This window comes from Hemiscyllium ocellatum, chromosome 9 (assembly GCF_020745735.1).
Source record: "Hemiscyllium ocellatum isolate sHemOce1 chromosome 9, sHemOce1.pat.X.cur, whole genome shotgun sequence".
In the NCBI taxonomy this organism is placed as follows: domain Eukaryota; kingdom Metazoa; phylum Chordata; class Chondrichthyes; order Orectolobiformes; family Hemiscylliidae; genus Hemiscyllium; species Hemiscyllium ocellatum.
This window is the reverse complement of record NC_083409.1, coordinates 82,896,447-82,918,593: the sequence shown is the minus strand read 5'-3', so window position 1 is coordinate 82,918,593 and position 22,147 is coordinate 82,896,447. Positions and strand designations below refer to the sequence as shown.

The following is a 22,147-nucleotide window of genomic DNA, read 5'->3' as shown; positions in this document are numbered from 1 at the left end:
ACAGAAGAGCCATTCATAGCTATCAGCATTTCAAAAGAGTGTACAAGATATTTATTTTGAATATTCTCTTTTAAAGCACATTCTCCAAACAATGTAGAAAACTGATTTCCCTCAGTGTTACTGACCCTCTAATTTTATTTTGCATCTCTATATCTCTCTGTCTGTCTGCCTGTCTCTTTCTCTCTCCCTCTCTCTCTGTCTCTATCACTTATTGCCTGCAGAGCTTTCTGCTGATTTATCTCTAAACCACAGCTTCTAAATATTTTGTGATTTCCTACTGTATATCTTGCATCAGATACTTAGGCCATTGAGCATAGGAGTTGGAACATCCTGTTAAGGTTGTACAGGACTACTTTTGGAGTAATGTGTACAGTTCTGGTCATTCTGCTATAGGAACGATATTATTAAATTGGAGAGGGGTCAGAAAAGATTTACCAGAATGATGCCAGGACTGGAGAGTTTGAGTTATAAGGAGAGGTTGGACGTCTGGGACATTTTTTTTACTGGAGCATAGGAGATTGAAGAGTGACCTTATGGAGGTTTAAAAAATCACGAGGGGCATAGATAAGGTAAATAGCTAAGGTCTCTTTTTTTCAGGGTAGAGGAGTTCAGAACTAGAGGCCATAATTTGAAAAGTGAGAGGAGAAAGATTTAAAAGGGACCCGAGGGGAAACTTTTCACACAGAGAATGATTTGTATTTGGAATGAACTGCCAGAGGAATTGGTAGATGCAGGTACAATTACAATATTTAAAAGACTTTTGGACATGTACATGAATAAGAAAGATTTAGAGAGACATGGGCAAAACACAGGCAAGTGGGACTAGTTTAGTTTGGGATATTTCGTCAGCATAGACAAGTTGGACCAAAGCATCTGTTTCTGTACTGCACTACTCTATGACTCTATCCATCAAAAATGGCTTGTGCTTTCCAATGGTGCATATTGGCTTACACCAGGAGTTTATAAGACACTGACAAAACCTTTTGAAAGAATCTTCCCATAATTTCAATAGATGACTGCCAGGTAAAAAAAGCTTCCAAGAGTGTTTAACCTGTAGCACCATTAGCTACAATAGTGCAACTGCAGTAGTACTAGTAGATTAGTCCGAAATCTGCCAATGTACCAACTATGAAAGGGCTGTTTTGGTGAAAAAGGTTCTTTGTTTTTTTCATTGATATAGCTGAGACCGTTCATTGTATGCAAGAGGGAAACCCCTGTGTATGACCAGATGTCACTCATACAAATCCCTGCTCTCTGAAGATTTGTTTCCATGTGTTGGCTTCCTCGGCAGGAAGCACTGATAGTCACTTGGAGAAATTTTCATTTTGATTAGCTGATACCTTCTTTCCATTGGAATTAAAGTTTTACTTCTTTAAGACTAGCATTTGCTTCATACAAACATGATCTGCAAGCTATCTGACATGGTAGATGTATCAGGTGATGAATTGCAAGATGCAGTGGTATCAAAACTTCATGCTATGGTCACTTTTTTTTGAGTGGAGATGTCCTTCCGCTTAATGTTATTTGTGTCTTATAATGCAAACGGCACGAATCTTCGGGTCAGTCCTTCTTAAACAATATGTTTTGATAGATTTAGATGGGTTTTATAAATGTGGTTCCCAGCATGTACGGAAGATGGACAAAATATCTTTTATTAACTTGGACACTCAAAGCTGTTTTCCCTCAACGAATAATTCATTATCTTCAAAATCCCCGTTGCGATGCATGAGATTACAGACAAGCTCAGATCTCCACATCCTTTTCAACAAATGTGCTTTTCTCCACACAGGTTGGCACTGACAGTATGATTGGTTACATGACTAAAGTGGCAGAGAAGACCTCTATCAAGCGGTCAGTCATCGGGGCCTCCTGTATAATCAAAGAGAAAGTAAAAATTGCCAATTCCATAATCATGCATAATGTCACTATTGAGGAAGGGTGAGTAAAGTTGCGCTGGTACAAAGAAAAATATCAGTACTATTCTTTCCAAATACCATGGTCTACTTTTTATTGTACTATGGAGTGTGTCCAAATCTAGTTTGAGTAAAATTAATTGCTCCAATCCTGCACCAAAACTACTTTGCCATCCTCTGGGTAAACAGCACATGTTGTTATATGTCTTGACTTTTGTTATAATTAAACTATCAGTGCTGAGGGTATAAGCATTTTGCACTCTTGTCCTGTGTGATGGTTGTGGGGGTTAAAAAGATTGGGACTGTCATAATATTCACCCACACCACCAATTCTTGCAAACCTCCAAAAAGCTTCCTTGAAGCACACTGCCATTTGGCACAATGTACACACCACACTCCTTGCTTATAACCCTGACTAGTGCTCTATCAGACCAAACTGAATCTCTATCTAATAATTAAGCATTTTAAAGAAGAAAATTGACCACAATTGTTTTCTTTAAGCCATAGATATCTATGGCTAGATCTCCTGGAAGAAAGGAAATCCAAAATGTGAAAAAAAACTCCTAAAGTGGAAACGTGGCAAATTGTATTTGGTAAAACAGCAATTATTTGTTTCAAGATGAATACAATAAAATGCAGATGCTATGTTCATTGCAGAATTTAAAATAGTTGTACAAAAGAATGTATCAAAAATCAAAGCTTTTAGTGAGTGAGGAAACATGACTACATGCAACCTGGTGTGATCTTGTGGAAATCGTTTTTCTCCATCTTGCTTTCAGGCTTTTGGATAACTCTGCTTTGCAGCAGCTACCCTCATCATATAAGTAAAAAGTACATCTATAGCCTTAGTTGTAAGCTGATATCCCCTGCACTTTGGATATAAGTGCATCCTTTCATAGTTCATAGGTTTATAATTTGTGGTTATTTTGAAGCTGTTAGCTTTTATCCCTCTGGGGCAATTTTTTTAAATTCCTGGCTAGTTTTTGATAGTTTTCTTTGTTATTAGGTAACTTTGCAATGTATGTTCATCTGTGATTATGGCTTTAAAAAGTAGAAAAACAACAATTGATTGTAGAAATGACAGGAAAGTATGATTAAAAGGGTCTGAGAGAATAAGCTATCATTTAGAACAATACTGCAAATACCCACCAGGGTATGTTGATTCAACACAATCATAATTATGCAATTCTTCCATAAAATTAATTTCTGTCAGGTTGGTGCTATGTAATTAAAACAGCAAACAATAAAAATCATTTTTGTTAGGAGCTTCCATTTCATTGAGGTGGCATCAGGTCAATCCCTATGAAAACTCTTGTTTACATGTTGATGTGACAAATTTCACCTCAACAGTTGACACAATCTACAACATGCTTCAATGATCAACAAGGTTTAAATAAAAGAACCTTAAAATTCTGAAGAAAAAGTGTTAAATCCCTTATCTCCTAATGTTAAAAGATGTTTCTTAAAAAAAAACTTCCAAGACAAGATGTGGATTTACATTTTTGACATTACTTCTTTAGGCCATATCCCATCTGTGTACAATGTTATGTTGAAATCTGCCCATTAGCTTTGAGACTTTGAATGTTGCTGAGAAAAGACGCATTTTGTTGAGGTTTTTCATCCTGTGTTCATTAGTGCAATTTGCAAGAATGTCAGTTCAAGGGGAAAACCAACATACTGCATGATGGGAAGGTGGGTGGAACACGGATTTGGATTGGTGGAAGTGTTGCAGTGCACAAAGTAATAGTGATTGATAGTTAACTACCAGGCTTGTTTAAATTTTAAGCTAAGCATGTTAACGCTGGTTTGGTTAGGGCATCAAAACAGCTGCAGTGATATGGTGTTTGCAACAAGCAGGTTTTGACTGCATCCAATGTGCCCACATTTGCAAAACCCACAACAGTGTCTAACATTAGATGTGATTCTGTTCTGCAGTAAGGCAACACTTGTTGGATAGTTCTGTGCATACAAGCAATTAAACCAACAGCCAATTTAGGTCTGTTGACCTTACAGTGTAGCTCACTTACGGATACTGGAAGTTACGTATATTGAGACCCAGATTCCTATTCTTTGCAGACTGAAGGAACTTGTAAATATACTGTACATATTTCAACTGAATAAAACAGGTCACACCCAATTTGCTGTTTCCTTCTCAGGGCAACCTGACTAATTAGAGTCACATTTCCTATTTAAATTTAAACATACCTAGTGAGGCTAACTGTCAATCATCATTATTTTTGCATTCCCCATGGCAAAGCCCCTCCCAATAGCACACTCCTTTCATGTGGTATAAGTATTGATTTTCCGCTTGAGTTGGTATTCTTACGGATTGATCTGATGAGCACAAGCCGAAAATGTTCTACAAAGTATGTCTTCTCTCAAAAATTATCAAGTTCAGTGCTACTGAGGGGCTATTTTATGAAATATATACAACACAACCTCAGTTATCCAATTCCGAATTTCACATTATCTGAACAAGATCTCAAGGTCCCGTAAAAACGGCATTAGGCAACTCAGCATTTGATTAAACAGCATTATGGCGTACATGCCAGATAATCGAGAAATGTTCGATAACTGGCATTCAAATTACCGCTTGTTTACGACAGATCAGTTATCGGTTAAGTGGCATTACGACGTGCGTTGCCGGATAACCGAGAAATGTTTGGATAACTGGCACTCATAAATTACTGCTTGTTTACGATCTGATCGATTATCCGAACAAAATAGTCCCCACCCATCTCGTTCGAATAATCGAGGTTCTACTGAACTGACTAACAGTGGGCAAAAACGTTACCTCTTCCTAGTCTCAGTAACAGAGGCAATAATCAAATTTCATGGAATAAATGGAGCATTCAGTCTAAAATGTCCTTTTGTAGCTTGAAAGATGTCTTGATTCATTTATGTTTATCACATTGGTGATGCTCAAATTACCTTTGCTCTTGCCACATCGAAGATATTCTAAGTTTCAACAAGACCCAAGCAGACTGAATAGTTTCTGTACAGATTCTGAAACCATATATGTCCATATTGTATGTTAGGAGTTTGTCTTCCAGTTTTAGATGGAAGGGGTCGATTTTTAAAGAAATTTATTTTTGAAAAAGACATTTTTGCCCCTGAGAAATGTGGGTGATTTCATTCTACTAGTTCAGAAAGTACTAGAAAATAAATGTGATTAGGCCTCAAAAGCAAAGTTCAGTATCTTCCATGTTAGCCAATGATTATAGATAATGGTCAGAAAATAATCAGATTGTTGATGGATAATTCTGTGACTTTAAAAAAAAGGAAAGCAGCTTTTTTTTCCTTCCAATATTAAAGATAATACAATTTATGGTAACAATAGTCAAATCCACCCCACCGGTGCTTTTTCCAACATTCAATTAGATCATTAAGTCAACTCTTCTCCAGATTCTATTAGTAGCATCTTTCACAAGCTAAGAATATACCTACGATTTCCCCAGCCAGTGGTGAACTTTTGAAATAAAAGTTGAACATTTTGCAAAACACTCAGAAACTCTCCCTATGAAGCAATATTCATAGGGAGAAAAGTAAAGACACTGCTTGCCCTGTTCAGTGTCTCCCAGTAGTTTTTCCTTATCTTTAAAATATCCTACAATTGCAGTATTTTTATATTGTGTATTGATTTGTGGCCCTGTGCTCATCAGAACAATTATAAAGAATGCCAAATTTTAAGCAATCATAGCAATTTATACCGCAAGAGTTAAGGGTGATGATTGGTCAGGACGTAGAGTCTGATTAGTCAAGGTATTTTATTGTAGAAAGCAACAAGAAACTAGTCGGTTATATTCCTTTAATTTACAAAGAATTGGTCCAATGTACGAATGAATATTTCTTCAACCAAGCATAATAGGCCACAGTACAAGCTTGGCTGGTTATCATAAATTGGTAGGAGAAAGTGAGGACTGCAGATGCTGAAGATCAGTGTCAAAAGGAGTGAGGGAAAACCACAGCAGAACAGGCGGCATCTGAGGAGCAGATAGGTGGGAAGGAAGATGGACAGGTAGGACAGTTCAAGAGGGCAGTGCCAAGTTGGGAGGTTGGATCTGTGATAAGGTGGAGGGAGAGGAGATGAAGAAACTGGTGAAACTGATATTGATGCCATGTCGTTGGAGGGTCCCAAGGCGAAAGATGAGGTGTTACTCCTTCATACATCTGGTGGCTTGGATTTGGCAGAGGAGGTGTCATAGAACTTGCATGTCTTTGGCGGAGCGGGAGGGGGAGTTGAAGTGGTCAGCCACAGAACAGGTGGGGTAGTTTGGTGCGTGTCCCAAAGATGTTTCTGAAACATTCCGCAAGTTGGCATTCTGTCTCCCCCATGTAGAGGAGATCACATCGAGAGCAATAGACACAGTAGATGAGGTGTTTGGGTGTGCAGGAAAATCCCTGCTGGATGTGGAAGATCCTTTGGGGTCTTGGATGGAAGTGACGGGGAGGTATGGGTGCAGGCTTTATACCTCTTGCGATGGCAAGGGAAGGTGCCAGGTGTGGAGGGTGGTTTCGTGGGGGCGAATGGACCTAACAGGGGAGTTGCGGAGGGAGTAGTCTCTGCGGAATGCTCATCGAGGTGGGGAGGAAAATATACCTCTGTTATGGGGTCTGACAGTGGTAGAAATGGCGAAGGATGATGCGTTGTGTCCAGAGATTGATGGGTGGAAGGTGAGGACAGTAGGGAAGGTGTCTATCCTTGTTGCAGTTGGAGGGGTGGAGTTCAGGGGCGTAGGTTTGGGAAGTGGAGGGGAAGCGCTGGAGGGCATTGCTCACTACATGGGAGGGAGGATTGCGGTCCTTGAAGTAGGAAGCCATCTGGGATATTCTGGAGTGGACTTGCAGTGCTTTTCCAGCGCCGCACTGTTTGACTATCATAAAATGGTCATTAGTGTATTTTTTAGGATAGTTAGAATTATTCAGCAAGTGTTGCTGAATTGGGGAACTACATCTAGATTTTTCTTGTGGGTTTGCAATGTGTGGACTGATTGAGTGCATTCTAATCTGCTACAGATATTCTATGGTTACAGTGATTACTATTTACAGGATGTACTGCAGCAATTCACTGAAGCTTCTCCAAATTTGTGATCCTAAACACTTAGAGTAGGATCAGCATGCATGTAAAAATGTAAATCACATGCAAGTTCCCTTCCAAGTCTGATTTGGATATATTTTGAAATTTTTTCATTGTCACTGAGTTAGAACTCTGGAGTTTTCTGCCTAACAATTTGAACATGTAGTTACCTATTCTTTAAGATTTTCAATATTGATATCTCAAGCTCTGTTCTCTTTACCAGAGAAGTAATTGAGAAGCAACTTCAGAAAGTTACCTTTTGTACTTAAGTTGGTGTCGATCAGATCTTTGCAAGTATAATTTGAGAGAGAGCAAAACCATGTATTTAAAATAAATGCACAATAACATGTTATAATTTAGAGAACACTTTGTCCTTTAAGTATACCCACATTATTCAGATGGTTGATTGCTCTGATATGTTATTCGAAAAGAACTTTGCACACTATCAGTGTCAAAAGTACAAAGAATACTTCCTGTAGTGTGCTGCAGTTTAATATCATAATTACACCTTCTGCACTAGGCCACCCACAGCCATAATTGCTGTTTAAAAGGAGGATCAATAAACAATGTGCAACTTGCAAAGAGTCATGCAAGCCTGCTTGGCTGTATTCAAAGAGAAGTCTCCACTGTGGCTGTATTTGATCACAAAGCTCTGATATAACCCTGAGCTAACATGTTTAAAGAAATGCTTAGATCTCTAATTAATTCAAATTACCTCATTGAAGTGCACCTTTTTTGTCTGAAGTCTGAACAGACATTACCAGAAAAAGATCACAAAAGGAAATTACATTTTTAAGTTGTAAATAGCACGCAATTCTTTTAAATTCCATGTTGCTTTCTGCTGCTATCTATTTCATATTTTAGTCTTAATTTCACTGCCTTGTATTTTCTAATTTAATATATTTTCACTGCTAGAGAATTAAAAATCATAACCATAAAATGCTTCAAAACTTATTGATTTGTCCACGAGATTGGCAGTCCACACAGGCACTTCATTCTTTCAGCTGACCCTACTATCACAGAAATGTTACAGAATAGAAAGTGTGCTGTGATGCTGGTATAACATTGTCCTAATATAAATTAATTGAGAAATCTGAAGTAGTTGGACTCTATATGTGTTCCATATTGTTTTTTATGGCCCGAATGACCTTTTACACCTCATCTTGGGATAGTGCCACTCCATATTTCTATAACCTCTCAACTGTCACTGTCGGCATAAGTGGCCCTGTTCTCAGAGGTTAGGACAGGATTAGCAGGAGATGTAGTCTTAGGTAAAGCTTTTCTAGTAGTATTCTTAGCACAATTGGTATTCCAGTCAGTCCCTCAGCCCCATTTCTGCTGCCCTCATTAGTCCAAAATCAATCTTTTTCATATTCTGTTTTGTTGGGTGAGCTACATACAACACGTGCTCTAACTTGTCTCATACTTACTGTGAATGTTATCTATATGAAAGTACCTTGTATACACCTAATTCATCTCACCAATTTTACTTAATTTCTACCCACAGTGCAATCTTTCAGTAATTTATGTAGAGAAAAACAATATATAGTGAGATGAGAATAATTGATTCTAGTGTTTTAGGAGCTTTTGTATTGAGTTCTCTATGCTTTGTACCTTGACCTTATTTTAACAATTGCAATATTACAATTATAATATCCTTTTATTAGCACTTGTACTCCATCGTAGGAGTACAATGAAAAGCTTCTATAACGTCTGCCTACTTACGGCGACGTCTTAGGTACGAGTACCTAGGTGCAATTCTTGGATACAGCAGAGGAATAAACATAGTTGCGTTACTTACAGAATTGAAAAATAAGTTAAAAATGGGACATCATTAAAGTGTTGACATTACAATAAGGAAAGAAATTTCAAACAGACATTGCAGTACAACATCTTAACACAGGGCTTCCGCACGTGGTCTGTCTGTCTGTGCCAGATAGTCATTCCTGATGAAGAGCTCCAGCCCAAAATGTCAATTCTCCTACTCTTTGGATGCTGCCTCACTGGCTGTGCTTTTCCAGCATCACACTGTCGACTCTGATCTCCAGCATCTGCAGTCCTCACTTTCTCCATATGCTCCAGACCCCAGTTGAATAGCCCGGCCTGCTCCACTCCAAGCTCCAGACTGCTCCGTACCGGCACTCAGCTGCTCCAAGGTAAATGTCAGGACTGCCTCCCCCATGCCTGTCTCCACCCAGGTCTCGCTGCCTGTGCGCTGTACCAAGGCTGCTTCCCCACGTGCTGCTCCGGGGCTGCTTCCCTGCACTACTCTGAGGCTTGCAGCCCATGCGCTGTACCAGGGCTCACAGCCCATGCTATTCTGGGGCTCACAGTCCACAAGCTGTTCCAGGACACGCTGCTCACGTTGTTCTAAGGCTTACGGATCGTAGCTAGATTTTCTTTCATTATGTTTCTAGTGGGAAGAGTTCCCACTCAGTGCTGTTATACAAGTTGTCTCTGAGCTAAAAAGCAGGTCTTTGATGTGTTCTGCTGTAGAAATTTAAAAGATGTCTTTTGTTCATGGAGGTCTTTCCTTCTATGGCATTAGTTATGAGAGGAAATAATTATTATTTCTTATCTTTCTTGCTGGACATTGGATCTTTCGTTCTGGTGAGTTTATCTGACTTACTAGAACATTTTTGAAAAGACTAAACCAATTGAACAACTAACTTTAAAAACTATGAAATCTCTATCTTTTGACACTGCAATCATGCATTCACTCAGAAAATAACTACAGAGGAATTTAGCATTCATGAATAGGTGTGAGAAACTTTTGTTTAAAAAAAATGATTTTTTTTCCACTCGCCTATTTTTCTCACTTACTCCCTCATTCTCCTCTCTCATCTTTTTTGTCATATCTCCTCAGCTTCACTTTTTGTCATTTCTCAACAATTATTAATTTGATCTTCTCACTCTATATCAATGTTTTGCTCTTTGAATAATATTTCTGTCTGTTTCATTGATCATTACATACCCAATAAACAGTTCTGCATGTAATCAAATGTTTGAACCTGTAATTTGATTATTGTGTAAAGGAACGATATATGGGAGAAATTTCCAAAACGCAAAAATTTGAAATGGGAAAACATTGAGGTTCTGCTCACCTTACTATGAAGTTAATAAAGGGAAAAAAAACAAACTTAAGTTTAGGTAACACTTTTCCTAACCTCAGACTGTCTTCAAACACTTTACTAATTATGCGCTGTCGTTGTTATGATGTATAAATCGAAACTGACTATTTTTCACCATGTTTGTTCAATCTTGCACAGTTTTTAAATTGACTAATGCGTGAGAGATCAAGGTTGTTATCTCCTGTTTTCAGTAAACAATGAGGAACATAGGGACGTGCAGGATTTAAAAAAAACAATTGAGATAGACACTCCTTGTTGATGTTGATGAGTGTACCTTTGTGTTTAGTTGCATATAGAAATGAATGATGTATGGAGTAAATGGAACAATATGATATAATATTCACATTCTAACTGCCTTATTCCGGTGCCTGCAAATGATCAAATCTCCTCTCGCAAATACATTATTGCTAATTGTGGACTGAATTATTGAGAACCGTGGTCCCCACCATTCCAGGTCCAGCTAAAAAAAATCAGGAATCGAGGTACCCTGTGGACTTTTAAGAGCTACCAGGATATTGATTGGCTGGGGATGGGCACCTTGGAGCTGCACCTAGTTAGAGACAGTAGTACAGTGGCCACTGCTTGTATTGCACTTGGGGAATGAGGAGACTAGCTGCAGTGGATCAAACATTTGTATGTTATTGGGTTCAGTGAGGAGGCTGGGAACTAGTGTTTGAGAGAATGTGGGGTGGGGCAGTCTTGGGGAAGTTGACATTGGCAGAGACTCTCTGATGGGCCCAAAGGACCATTAAGATAGTCCCATCTTCCCCTAGGCATCAATCTGCACAGGGCAACCTGCTAGACTGTTCACCTGATATGCACTTCTTTCCTCTTTTTCACTCTCTTGCTTTCTCTCACTCACTCACTCACTCTCTCAGTCTCTCTCCTTTCCTTCTCTCTCTCTCTCATTTACCCATTCCACTGCTGCTGTCAGTTAAATACTAGTACTGGCAGGCTGGAACCCTTCAGTAATCATTCATTGCCCCATGATCTGCCTTCAGTTCCCCTACTGACAGAAAGACTGCATGACAGCATCATTGCAGAGTTGGGTGGGGAGGTGATAGGAAAGCTGTCTGCTTGTTTTAATATGCCCCCCAAACTTCAAATCTATCAGTGAGAGAACTTAGTCCTTCATTGAGTTGATTGCCTTTATAATATTTGAATCCAATAAATGCCATTAAGGAAGGAATCTCTCTTCGACCATAAGAAATAGGAACAGGAATAGGCCATTCATGCCCTGACCCTGAATCAGCATTCCTCATGTCCACTTTCCTGCTTTTTCCCCATAACCATTGACTGGCATCTAAAATTTATCCAATGACTCCATCACCACAGCTCTCCGTGACAAGGAGTTCCACAGGCACTCAATCCTCTGAGAGGTGTTCCTCTTCTTTTCAGTGTTAAAGTTGCCCCTTTATTCTGAGACTATATCCTCTGGTCCTAGGCGCTCCTCTGAGGGTAACCTCCTCTCAGCATTTACCTTGTCAAATCCCTCAAGAATCTTTTTTATATTCATTCGTGGGGCATGAGCATTGCTGGTTGGCCACCATTCATTGTTCATCCCTAGCCATTTGAAGTAGTAGTGAGCTGCCATCTTGAGCCACTGCAGGTTGACCCACAGTGCCATTAGGGATGAAATGCCATAATCTTGACCCAGCAACAGTGATATGTTTCCAACTCAGGATGATGAGAGACTTGGAGGTGAACTTGAACGTTGAACATCGTGGTGTTCCTATGTATCTGCTTCCCTTGTCCTTCTAGATGGAAGTGGTCATGTGTTTAGAAGGAGCTGTCTAAGAATCATTGGTGAATTTCTGCAGTGCATCTTATACAGTATAAGAGTACACACTGCTACTACTGAGCATAGGTGGTGGAGGGATTAGATGTTTGTGGATGTGGTGCCAGTCAATTGCATTGCCTTGTCCTGGATGTTGTCAGGCTTCTTGAGTGGTTTTGGAGCTGCACTCATCCAGGCAAGTGTTGCTTATTTTCTCGCGCTCCTGGCTTGTGCCTTGTAGATGGTGGACAGGCCTTTGGGAGTTATGTGGCGAAACCATTTGATTTTCTGGTCAATGATAACCCCATGAATGTTGATAGTGGGGGATTTGGTGATGTTAACATCATTGAATGTCAAGGAATGGTGGTTAGATAGCCCCTTATTGGAGATGGTCATTACCTGGCATTTGTGTGGTGTACATGTTACTTGTTACTTGTCAGCTCAAGCCTGAATATTGTCTAGATTTTGTTGCTGCTTTAGTATTTGAGGAGTCGCAAATGGTGCTGAACATTGTGCAGTCATCAGCAAGCAGCCCCACCTCTGACCTTATGATGGAGGCGAGGTCATTGATGAAGCAGCTGAAGATGATTGGGCCTGGAACACTACCCTAAGGAACTCCTGCAGAGAAGCCCTGGCGCTGAAATGAATGGCCTTCACCAGCCATAACCATCTTCCTATGTGCCAGGTATGATTCCAACTACTGGAAAGTTTGCCGCTGATACCCATTGATTCCAGTTTTGCTCGTGCTCTTTGATGTCACACTCTTTCAAATGCAGCCTTGATGTCAAGGTCTGTCACTCTCACCTCACCACTGGAATTCAACTATTTTATCCATGTTTGAACCAAGGCTGTAATGAGGTGAGGAGCTGACTGGTCCAGGCAGAACCCAAACTGGACATCAGTGAGCAGGTTATTACTGAGCAGGTGCTGCAGGACATCACTGTTGATCACACCTTCCATCACTTTACTGATGATCAAGAGTAGACTGATGGGGTGATAATTAGCTAGGTTGGATTTGATTTGCTTTGTCTTGTCCTAGACATATTTGGGTAATTTCCAACTTTGTTGAGTAGATATTAGTGTTTCAACTGTACTGGAAGAGATTGGCTAGGGGACTGGCACTTTCTGAAGCACACATCTTCAGTACTATTGCTGGAATGTTGTCAGGGCTCCATAGCCTTTGTAGTGTCCAGTGCCTCCAGCCATTCCATGCTGTCACACGGAGTGAATTGTACTGTCTGAAGATTGGTATCTGTAATGTTGGGGACCACTGGAGGAGGCTGAGATGGATCGTCCAGTTGGCTCTTGGCTGAAGAGTGCTATGAATGCTTCAGCCTACTCTTTTGTACTGATGTGTTGGGTGTTTTCTTCAATGAGGATGGGGATATTTGCGGGGCCTTCTTCACCAGTGAGTTGTTTAATAACCACCATTCGGACTGCAGAGCTTAGATCTGATCCTTTGGGTTTGAGTTCACTCCAGCTGTTTGTCTCACTTATTGCTTATATTGTTTGGCATCCTATATTTTTCAATGAGATGACCTCTCATTCTTCTAAACTCCCAGTGACTAGTGTCCTAATCTCTTTAGCCTTTGCTCATAAGACAACCCTCCATATCAGGGATCATCTGTGTGAACTGCCTGCAATGAAATGATATCTTGCCCTAAATAAGGGGACCAAAACTGCTCACAGTGCTCCAGATGTGGTCTTGCCAGCACCTTGTACAGTTGTAGTGAGATTTCACAATACTTATACTCTCACCTTCTTGAAATAAGGGTCAACATTCCATTAATCTTCCTGATTACCTGTTGCTCCTGTGCGCTAGCTTTCTGTGCTTCATTCACAAGTACTCCAAGTCCCTTTGTATTGCAGCTTTCTGCAGTTTTTCTCAATTTAAGTAACATTCTGAGCTTTTGCTCTCCCTTCCAAAATTAACAACTTCATACTTTTACCACATTATACTCCATGTGCTAAATTTTTGCCCATTTACTTAACCCATCAATATCTCTCTGTAAACTGTTGAATCCTTCTCACAAGTGCCTTTCCACTTGTTTTGGTGTCATCTGCAAATTTGGCTATAGTACATTCACTTCTTTCCTCCAGGTCATTAACATATATTGTAAATAGCTGTGTTCCAGCACTAATCACTATGGAACCCCATTGGTCACAGGTCACCAAAATTAAAAAGAACTCTTTTTCCCCACTTGCTATTTCCTACCCATTAGTCAATTATGTATGCATGTTAATATACTACCTCAACACCAGCTCTCTTATGTCCTTACACAAAACAACCTTATAGTAAGAGCATAGGCGGTTGAGGGGTGGCCTAATTGAGGTTTATAAAATTATAGGGGTCATATATAAAGTGAATAGCAAGGCTCTTTTCCCTCGAGAGGGGTAGTTCAAAACTAGGGCCCATACTTTCAAGGTGAGAGGAAAATGTTTCAAAAAGGTCATGAGGGGCAACCTTTTGGTTCATACGTGGAATGAACCGTCAGAGTAAGTGGTGGATGCAAGTACAGTTACAATGTTTAAAAGACATTTGAATAGGAAAGACTTGGAGGGATATAGGCCAAATGCAGGCAAGTGGGATTAGTTTAGTTTGGGAACATGGTCAACGGGAAAATGCCTATCTAGATGCCTTGCTATTTTTACCTTGTTAATAGAATCAAGCATTTTCCCCACTAAAGAAGTTAAGTCAACTGGTCAATAATTCCTCATCTTCTATGAATTGGATGCTCTTGTATGTTAGGTCTAAAACAAAGCTACTTTTTGAAGTTTACTGTTACGTTCCTTCATAGAACGGTTTAAAATTTCATATTTTATGTACTTATGCTGGCATGCATCCTGTTTACCTAGCTTTTCAAACAATGCGATCACCAGACATTAGATAAAGCATTCAAATAAAATAATGCCATGTATATTTCAAAAATGAAGGTGAGCCTTAAAGTGGTGGGCACTTTGAAAGCTCAGAAGAATTTTTATTTATGTTTTTTGGTCCTTAATACAGAATTTGACAAACGATAAATAGATAATATAGCTTTCCACAATGTGAGGGAATTGGGCAGAGACATGCTTAGACTGTCATGGTTCTGTGTTCTACCAAAATTGTTTGTTACTTACGAGGCAGGGGAGCATATACCACTAGTAATTAGTGGGAGTCGTTTTGGTATTTAACTTATTTGGTGGTCCACAGTTCAGAAGTCAATCCGTGTGATCCCATCCCAGAAATTGGCACTTAAAAGGCTGTCTTCCACTGAGCCTTACTGCCAAAATAAACTGTTCATCAGCTGTTGTTGCAGTAAAGAGCTGATCAGACTGCCTGGAACTAAGACAAAATAAATAAAGTTAGCATTTCTTCGTGTAGATGATTTTGTTTATAATTTAATGAATTATTTACTGAAAACCAGCACTAGATTCTATCACTTTAACTCCGTATCAGCTGCCAAAAGCAAAATTAAGTATAGTAGAAATTAATTTTATAAGCATGTATTGATGAGGTAGAAAACCCAAATGGCATTGGGATCTTCAAGTGTCGTTTTATGATTTGTGTTATTTTACCACCAGCGCCAACCCTTAAAATGTTATAGATTACTGCTGACATAAAAAATAACGAGTTAATGTCACGAGTCCACAATGACTCCTCTTCTGCAGAACACAAAGGAAAAGAGTCATACTGGACTCGACATTAACTCTGTTTCTCTGTTCACAGGTCCTCCCAGACCAGTTGAGTTTTTCAAACACTTTCTGTTTTTATGTGCTGATTACTTGAAGTGCTGCACGGTTGTAGCAAGACTTATTCTTATACTTCAGTTCCCTTGCAATAATGACCGACACATCATTTCTCTTCCTCATTGCTCACTATACCTGCCTGCTAACTATTTGTGTTTATTCTGTGAGTACACCCAAGTTATTCTGATTGTCAATATTTTTCAACCTTTTAGGCGACTGACTGTGTGGAGTTTGCACGTTCTCCCCTTGTCTGCGTGGGTTTCCTCCGGGTGCTCCGGTTTCCTCCCACAGTCCAAAGATGTGCGGGTCAGGTGAATTGGCCATGCTAAATTGCCCGTAGTGTTAGGTAATGGGGTAAATGTAGGGGTATGGGTGGGTTTCGCTTCGGCGGGTCGGTGTGGACTTGTTGGGCCGAAGGGCCTGTTTCCACACTGTAAGTAATCTAATCTAAAAAAAAGCAATATATTTTTAAATCTTACCATCCAAAGTAGATATATTCTACTTATACTTTATATGCTTAAAAAGGGCAGGCGGTGTTGTCGTGATAATGTCATTGGGCAAATAATCCAGCGGCCTATGTTAATGTTGTTGGGACAGTGTTAAAAATCATACAACACCAGGTTATAGTCCAACAGGCTTAATTGGAAGCACACTAGCTTTCGGAGCGACGCTCCTCCATCAGGTGATTGTGAAGGGCTCGATTGTAACACAGAATTTATAGCAAAAATTTGCAGTGTGATGTAACTGAAATTATACATTGAAAAATTGATCGTCTGTTAAGCCTTTCATCTGTTAGAATACAGTGATAGTTTCACTTCTTTCATGTGTAAATCACAAAACCTTTTCTTTAAAGTTGCATTCTCGGGTTAGCTGTTAACAATGGTGATAGCTAGACAATATGTTGAAGGTGTTAGCCCCCTGTGTTCTCTGTCTATGACCTGATGTTTAGATTGATTCTAATCTAATAAGTGAGATAACAGTGTTTTACATAAATTCATGCAGTTTTTGAGCTCAGATTTCTACATGGGACAGTGATTTGCACTCCACAATTGCAGCTGGTGGAGCTTAAATGTAGTTATAAATCTGGAATTGAAAGCTAGTCTCAGTAATGGTGACCATGCAACTATTGTCAGTTGTAATAAAAACCCATCTGATTTCTAATGTCCTTCAAAGAAGGAAATTTGATGTTCCTACCTCCAGACCCACCGCGGTGTGGTTGTCTTTAGCTGCCCTCTGAAATGACCAAGTAAGCCACTCAACTCAACAAATCATTAGGCAACAGGTTCTTGGCTTGCCAATAATGTCGACATCATATGAAAAATGTTTTTCAAAATGCCACCCTATTGCCCACTCATGTAAAAAGCTGAATAAGGACAGGATTAGGGCATTCAGCCTGTCAAGCCTATCCCACCATTCAGTACAATCACAGCTGATGGAAAACTTCAATGCCTTTTACTCACCCCTCCTATAAACTTGTACACCACTGGTAATCATAATCTGTCAATCTTGACCTTAACGATAACTCAAAGACTGAGCCTCCACAGTCATCTGTGGAGACAATTCCAAAGGTTCACAACTCTCTCAGTAAAATAATTTTTACCCATCTTGGACCTAATTAGGATTTGCCTTATTTTAAATTGTCTTCCCAGTTTTAGATTCTCCCACCAGTGGAAAATCTTGCCTGCATTTACCCTGTCTATCCCTTCAAAAATGTTGTAGTTTTCATTGAAATATCACCTAATTTCTCGAAACTCTCAAGAATACAACTCCAATTTACATAATCTCTTTCTTCATAGGACAGTCATACCATGCTGGGGACAAGTTTGGTAAACCTTTGTTGCATTCCCTGCATGGCAATATTAGCTTTCTTCCGATGAGGAGATTGAAACTGCACACCCTACAATCTAACCAAACTCTTCTACAATTGAAACAAGATTAAACTCTTAAATAATTGAAGTACCCTGGTCCTTACCTTTTCTGTGTCCTCACAACTTGTATTCCAATATAGCTTTGTATCATCAGTAAATATTGATTTATTGTTCTTAGCCATTTCATCATTAACGAAGGTCACATTTGCATTGATCCTTATGAGGTTGCACTAGTCCCAGACTGACAATGTGGAAATACACCATTTTTCCTTAGTCTTTGCTTACTGCCTGTTAATATATTGCTTATGCATGCTAATATATTACCCCCACTTTCATGTGTTCATTTTCTAATTCATTCACAGGCTGTGTCTGTCCCTCGATTAAACCAGCAATATTTGCCTATTCCAGTTCTAAAGAATTGTCATTCTCGACTCGAAATGTTAACTCTAATTCTCTCTCCACAAATGCTGTTTTTCCAGCATTCCCTTTTTTTCCCCAGATATCCAACCTCCATAGTATTTTTCCTTTATTGTCCATTCCTAGTTCCTTATCTTGTGCATGGCATCTTATCAGATGGTTTTGGAAATTCAAATATACTCCATTGGCTAGATTACCTTTTATCTATTCCATTAGTTACATTCCCAAAAAATTCTAAATTTGTCAAGCGTGATTTTGCTTTTTGTAAAATGAGGTTCACATTATGTGATCACACTTTTTAAAAAATACATTGTTAAGATTCCCAGCACTTCCCCAATGACTGGTGTCAGACTAACTGGACTGCACTTTTCTCTCTTTTTAAATAGCTCTATCACTTTTGATAGCTTCCAATCCACTTGAATCCACTCTACAATCTAGAGAATTTTGGAAAATTGTAACAAAACAGGTGCTTGGGTCTACCAGGTTATTAGAGCAGAGCCTGAATATTAGTGAAACATGAAATATGCTGTTGGAACTTTTTGCCTTGCACTCACCAGGACAGATGTAAGAATGCCAAATTTGAATGGAAGCTATTTATGCTGCAGGAGAAAACATTGCTGATTGGTTAAAACATTGCCAGAGAGAGGCAATTGCCCCACCAATCAGTGCAGATTTGCTAGACCAAAAATATGCCCTTTCCTTATGCAGTATAAATTGTTGCTCCATCAAAGTTTAGCATTTTTATGTCTATCCCGATAAGCAGAAAATGAAAAAGTTAAATGGCATACTTTTTTTGTAATAAAAATCATAATTAGACCATTCACCATCTGTGCAGCTACCTCTTTCAGAATCCTAAGATGTTGGCCATTTTGACCTAAGGAATTGAGAAATTTAAGCACTTAATTTTCTCCATTACTATTTTCTTTGATAATAATTGCTTTAAGTTCCTCCCTTTTAATAGCCCTTTAAGTTACTCTCCCTTTCAGGGATGTAATTTGTTTCTTCCACGATGAAGATAGACATAAAAATCAGAATTTTCTTTGCTCTATGTGAGGGCAGGCATCTTTTAAGAGACTGCCAGATCAAATGCCAGTCACACACATGAAGTCCCATCCAGCTTGTCTCAAATTGCCAACTAATCAGAGGCAAGGTACTTCTCGGAGCTGCAAGTTGTTACAGGCCAAGGCTTTACAGCCTTAAAAATAGAGATGGGAAATTATGGTGTGGGGGGACATTGACTATCATCATCATCATCCCCACTCACCCACAATCACAGTCTGTGCTCCCAATTACCCTCAAGCTGAGGCAAATGGAGGCTGTTGAAAAATAGCTACTGTTTTCACCTGCTGGAAAGGCAGGAAATTGGGACAAAGGTGAGCCACAGTTGTTATGACCCTGTGGAGCAGATGGGACTTGAACCCAAGCGTTCTGGCTCAGAGCTAAGGACACTAAACTGTACTGCAAAAAACCCTGACTCTCCTATTTATGTATTTGTGAAATGTCTTGCAATCTGCTTTGATATTCAGACCTGAATGTTGTTGATGTCTGCATCGAGTTGCACTGTTCAATGCACTCCATGCCTCTTGATGTCACCTGAAATGAAATTAAATGTCTGTGATGGTGGAACTTCAAAAGGAAACTGTGAAGATTCATTCAGTGGCACTTTGACTGTCAATGTATACAAAAATCTCAGCCTTGCATTTTGCACATCATTGAGAATGAAAACATTCATGGAACCTCCTCTCCATTGTTTAGTTGTCCATACTATTTATGACTACATGTGCATTTTTTACCTGGAGCATTAATTACCTCCAGATTTCTGTTCAGCTGTATGGTGTGCATGTAGTCTTGCATTGCATTTCAACAGGTTGGCATCTGATTTTCTTGAATGTCTGGTGTTGTCCCCCACATGCTCTTCTGCATTTCTCACTTTCTTTTCATATCTGTAATCTCCTCCAATCCGACTATCCTCCAAGAACTTGGCACTACCCAACGCTGGTTTCTTCTGTATCCCTCAATTGCTTCTCTCAGCTACATCCCAAAGTCTGGAATTCCATTAATAAATCTTGTCATATCTTATCTTTTTCCCTCTTTGAGAGGCTTGTTTAAAGGTATTAACACGAACATACAAACAAGGAACAAGAGCAAGCCGTCTGAGCCATTCACTAAGATCGTGGCTGATCTGTGTTTCATCTCATCTGCACATTCCTGCATAGGCCTCATAATCTTTCATCCCACTGGTAGTCAAGAATCTATCCACCTCTGCTTTAAAAATATTAAAGATTCTTCATCCACTGCCTTTTAAGGAAGGAAATTTCAAATGCTGTCAACCCTGAACAGAAAAGTTCTTCATTTCTGTCTTAAATGGGCAAACCCTTATTTTTAAACTATGACTCCTAGTTCTAGATTCTCTTACAAGAGGAAATGCCTTTTCATGTCTATCCAGTCAAATCCCCTCAGGATCTAAATGCTTTAATTAAATAACCTCTTCTAAACTCCAAAGGATTCAAGGCTAGCTTATCTCTCCTTTCCCCATAAGGTGATCTACTGATTTCAGATATTAATCTAGTAAACCTTCTCTGATCTTCTTCCAACTCATTAATGTCCTTCAGTAAGTACAACAACCAGTACAGTTCACAGTCCTCCAGATGCTGTAAAGCTGAAGCCTAACCTCCCTAGTCCTGCATTCAATTCTCCTAACAATAGAGCATACCATTTTTATAAAAATCAAAAAAACTGCAGATGCTGTAAACCAGAAACAAAAACAGAAGTTGCCGGAAAGCTCAGCACATATGGCAGCATCGGTGAAAAGAAATCAAAGGTAACATTTTGGGTCTGGATGACCCTTGCTCAGACCATTTTTATAGTTTTCTTGATTACTTGGTCTACCTGCACTCAGGTACCTCTGCGATCATGGGAAAAAGTGAGAACTGCAGATGCTGGAGAACAGAGTCAGGAGTGTGGTGCTGGAAAAGCACAGCAGGTCAGGCAGCATCAAAGGAGCAGGAGAATCGACATTTCGGGCATTAGCCCTTCATTGGGAATGATGCTGATTCCTGATTCTGCCTCATTCCTGATGAAGGGCTTATGTGCCTGACCTGCTGTGCTTTTCCCTCACCACACTCTCGACCTTTGCGATGATGCACTAGGATACTCAGATCTCTCTGCAGCTCACAACTCTGCAACACCTCACCATTTAGGTAATGCTTGCTATTTATTTTTTCATAAATGTTATAATACTTCTTTGTTCTTTCTGCCAAAATGGACAATTTCACATTTTCCAATGTATTACACCATTTGCCCACTCACATCCATATACCTTGCTACTCCTTATGTCATCTTCATAACTCACATTCCTATATATATTTGTTTCATTAGCAAATTTAGCTACTATGCCTTCGGTCTATTCATCAACTCACATAATTGTAAAGAGTTGAGGTAGTAGCACTAACTCCTGTATGAGACGCCACTTGTGAGATCCTGTTGTCTGAAAAAGACCCATCTATTGTCAGCTTACTATTAGTCAGCCAATCTTCTATTATCCATATCAGTATGTTAGCCTTGTTATCTGTGCTTTGGAAGCTTCATCCAGTTTGTGTGTTAAAAACACTTGTACATAAGCACTCTTGATGGTTAATGGACAAAGGGTCACAGAATTTGGTTTGCATTCAGCTCAATTTTATGAACAAAATGTTCCTTTTTAAGAACATGCAGTGAGTATTTCCCAAATTTCCTATCTGTCTAAGAAAGAATATTACATGCAATGATCCACATGTTTGAGTTGGGCTGTTGGAAGCGCTATCTTTTCCAACATAGGGCTTCACTTTTCCACGAAGGTTTGTCTCTCAGGTCTGGGCAGATCTTCTCTTGGGTCACTGCGTGATCTTCCACCAAAAGGTTGTTGGAAGTCTTTGCTGTGAATCTTTGCTGAGGCATTGGTTTCCAGGTATCTGTTTTTATTCCTCCCTGTCCCCAGACCTTCCTGAATATTCTGTTGCCTTTGGTTAATGAGGTCATGAGCTAAATTCAAAGTATCCAATGGGGTCGCACCAACACCTTTCACTGTTGCCATGCCGGGAGGTGTAAAGTCTATGTTCTCGCCACTGGCTTGAAGTCTGATCAAAGCTTCTCCAATACCAATCCTCAGCTGATTGTAATTGGTTCCCCTGAATCTTTGTGAAATGTTTTACCTTGGTTTCCAAACTTCTTTACAGCCAATAGCTGCTGGTTTCTGT

At 39.6% G+C, this 22,147-nt stretch overlaps 1 protein-coding gene across 1 annotated transcript in view; it reads left to right on the top strand.

Moving 5' to 3' along the window:
* eif2b3 (eukaryotic translation initiation factor 2B, subunit 3 gamma) overlaps positions 1 to 22,147 on the top strand; it is a 140,323-nt gene that overhangs the window by 100,330 nt on the left and 17,846 nt on the right. Inside the window, exon 10 of the mRNA XM_060829871.1 lies at positions 1,790 to 1,938. Within this exon, the coding sequence (XP_060685854.1) occupies positions 1,790 to 1,938 (149 nt within the window). The remainder of the gene's footprint in view (positions 1 to 1,789; positions 1,939 to 22,147) is intronic.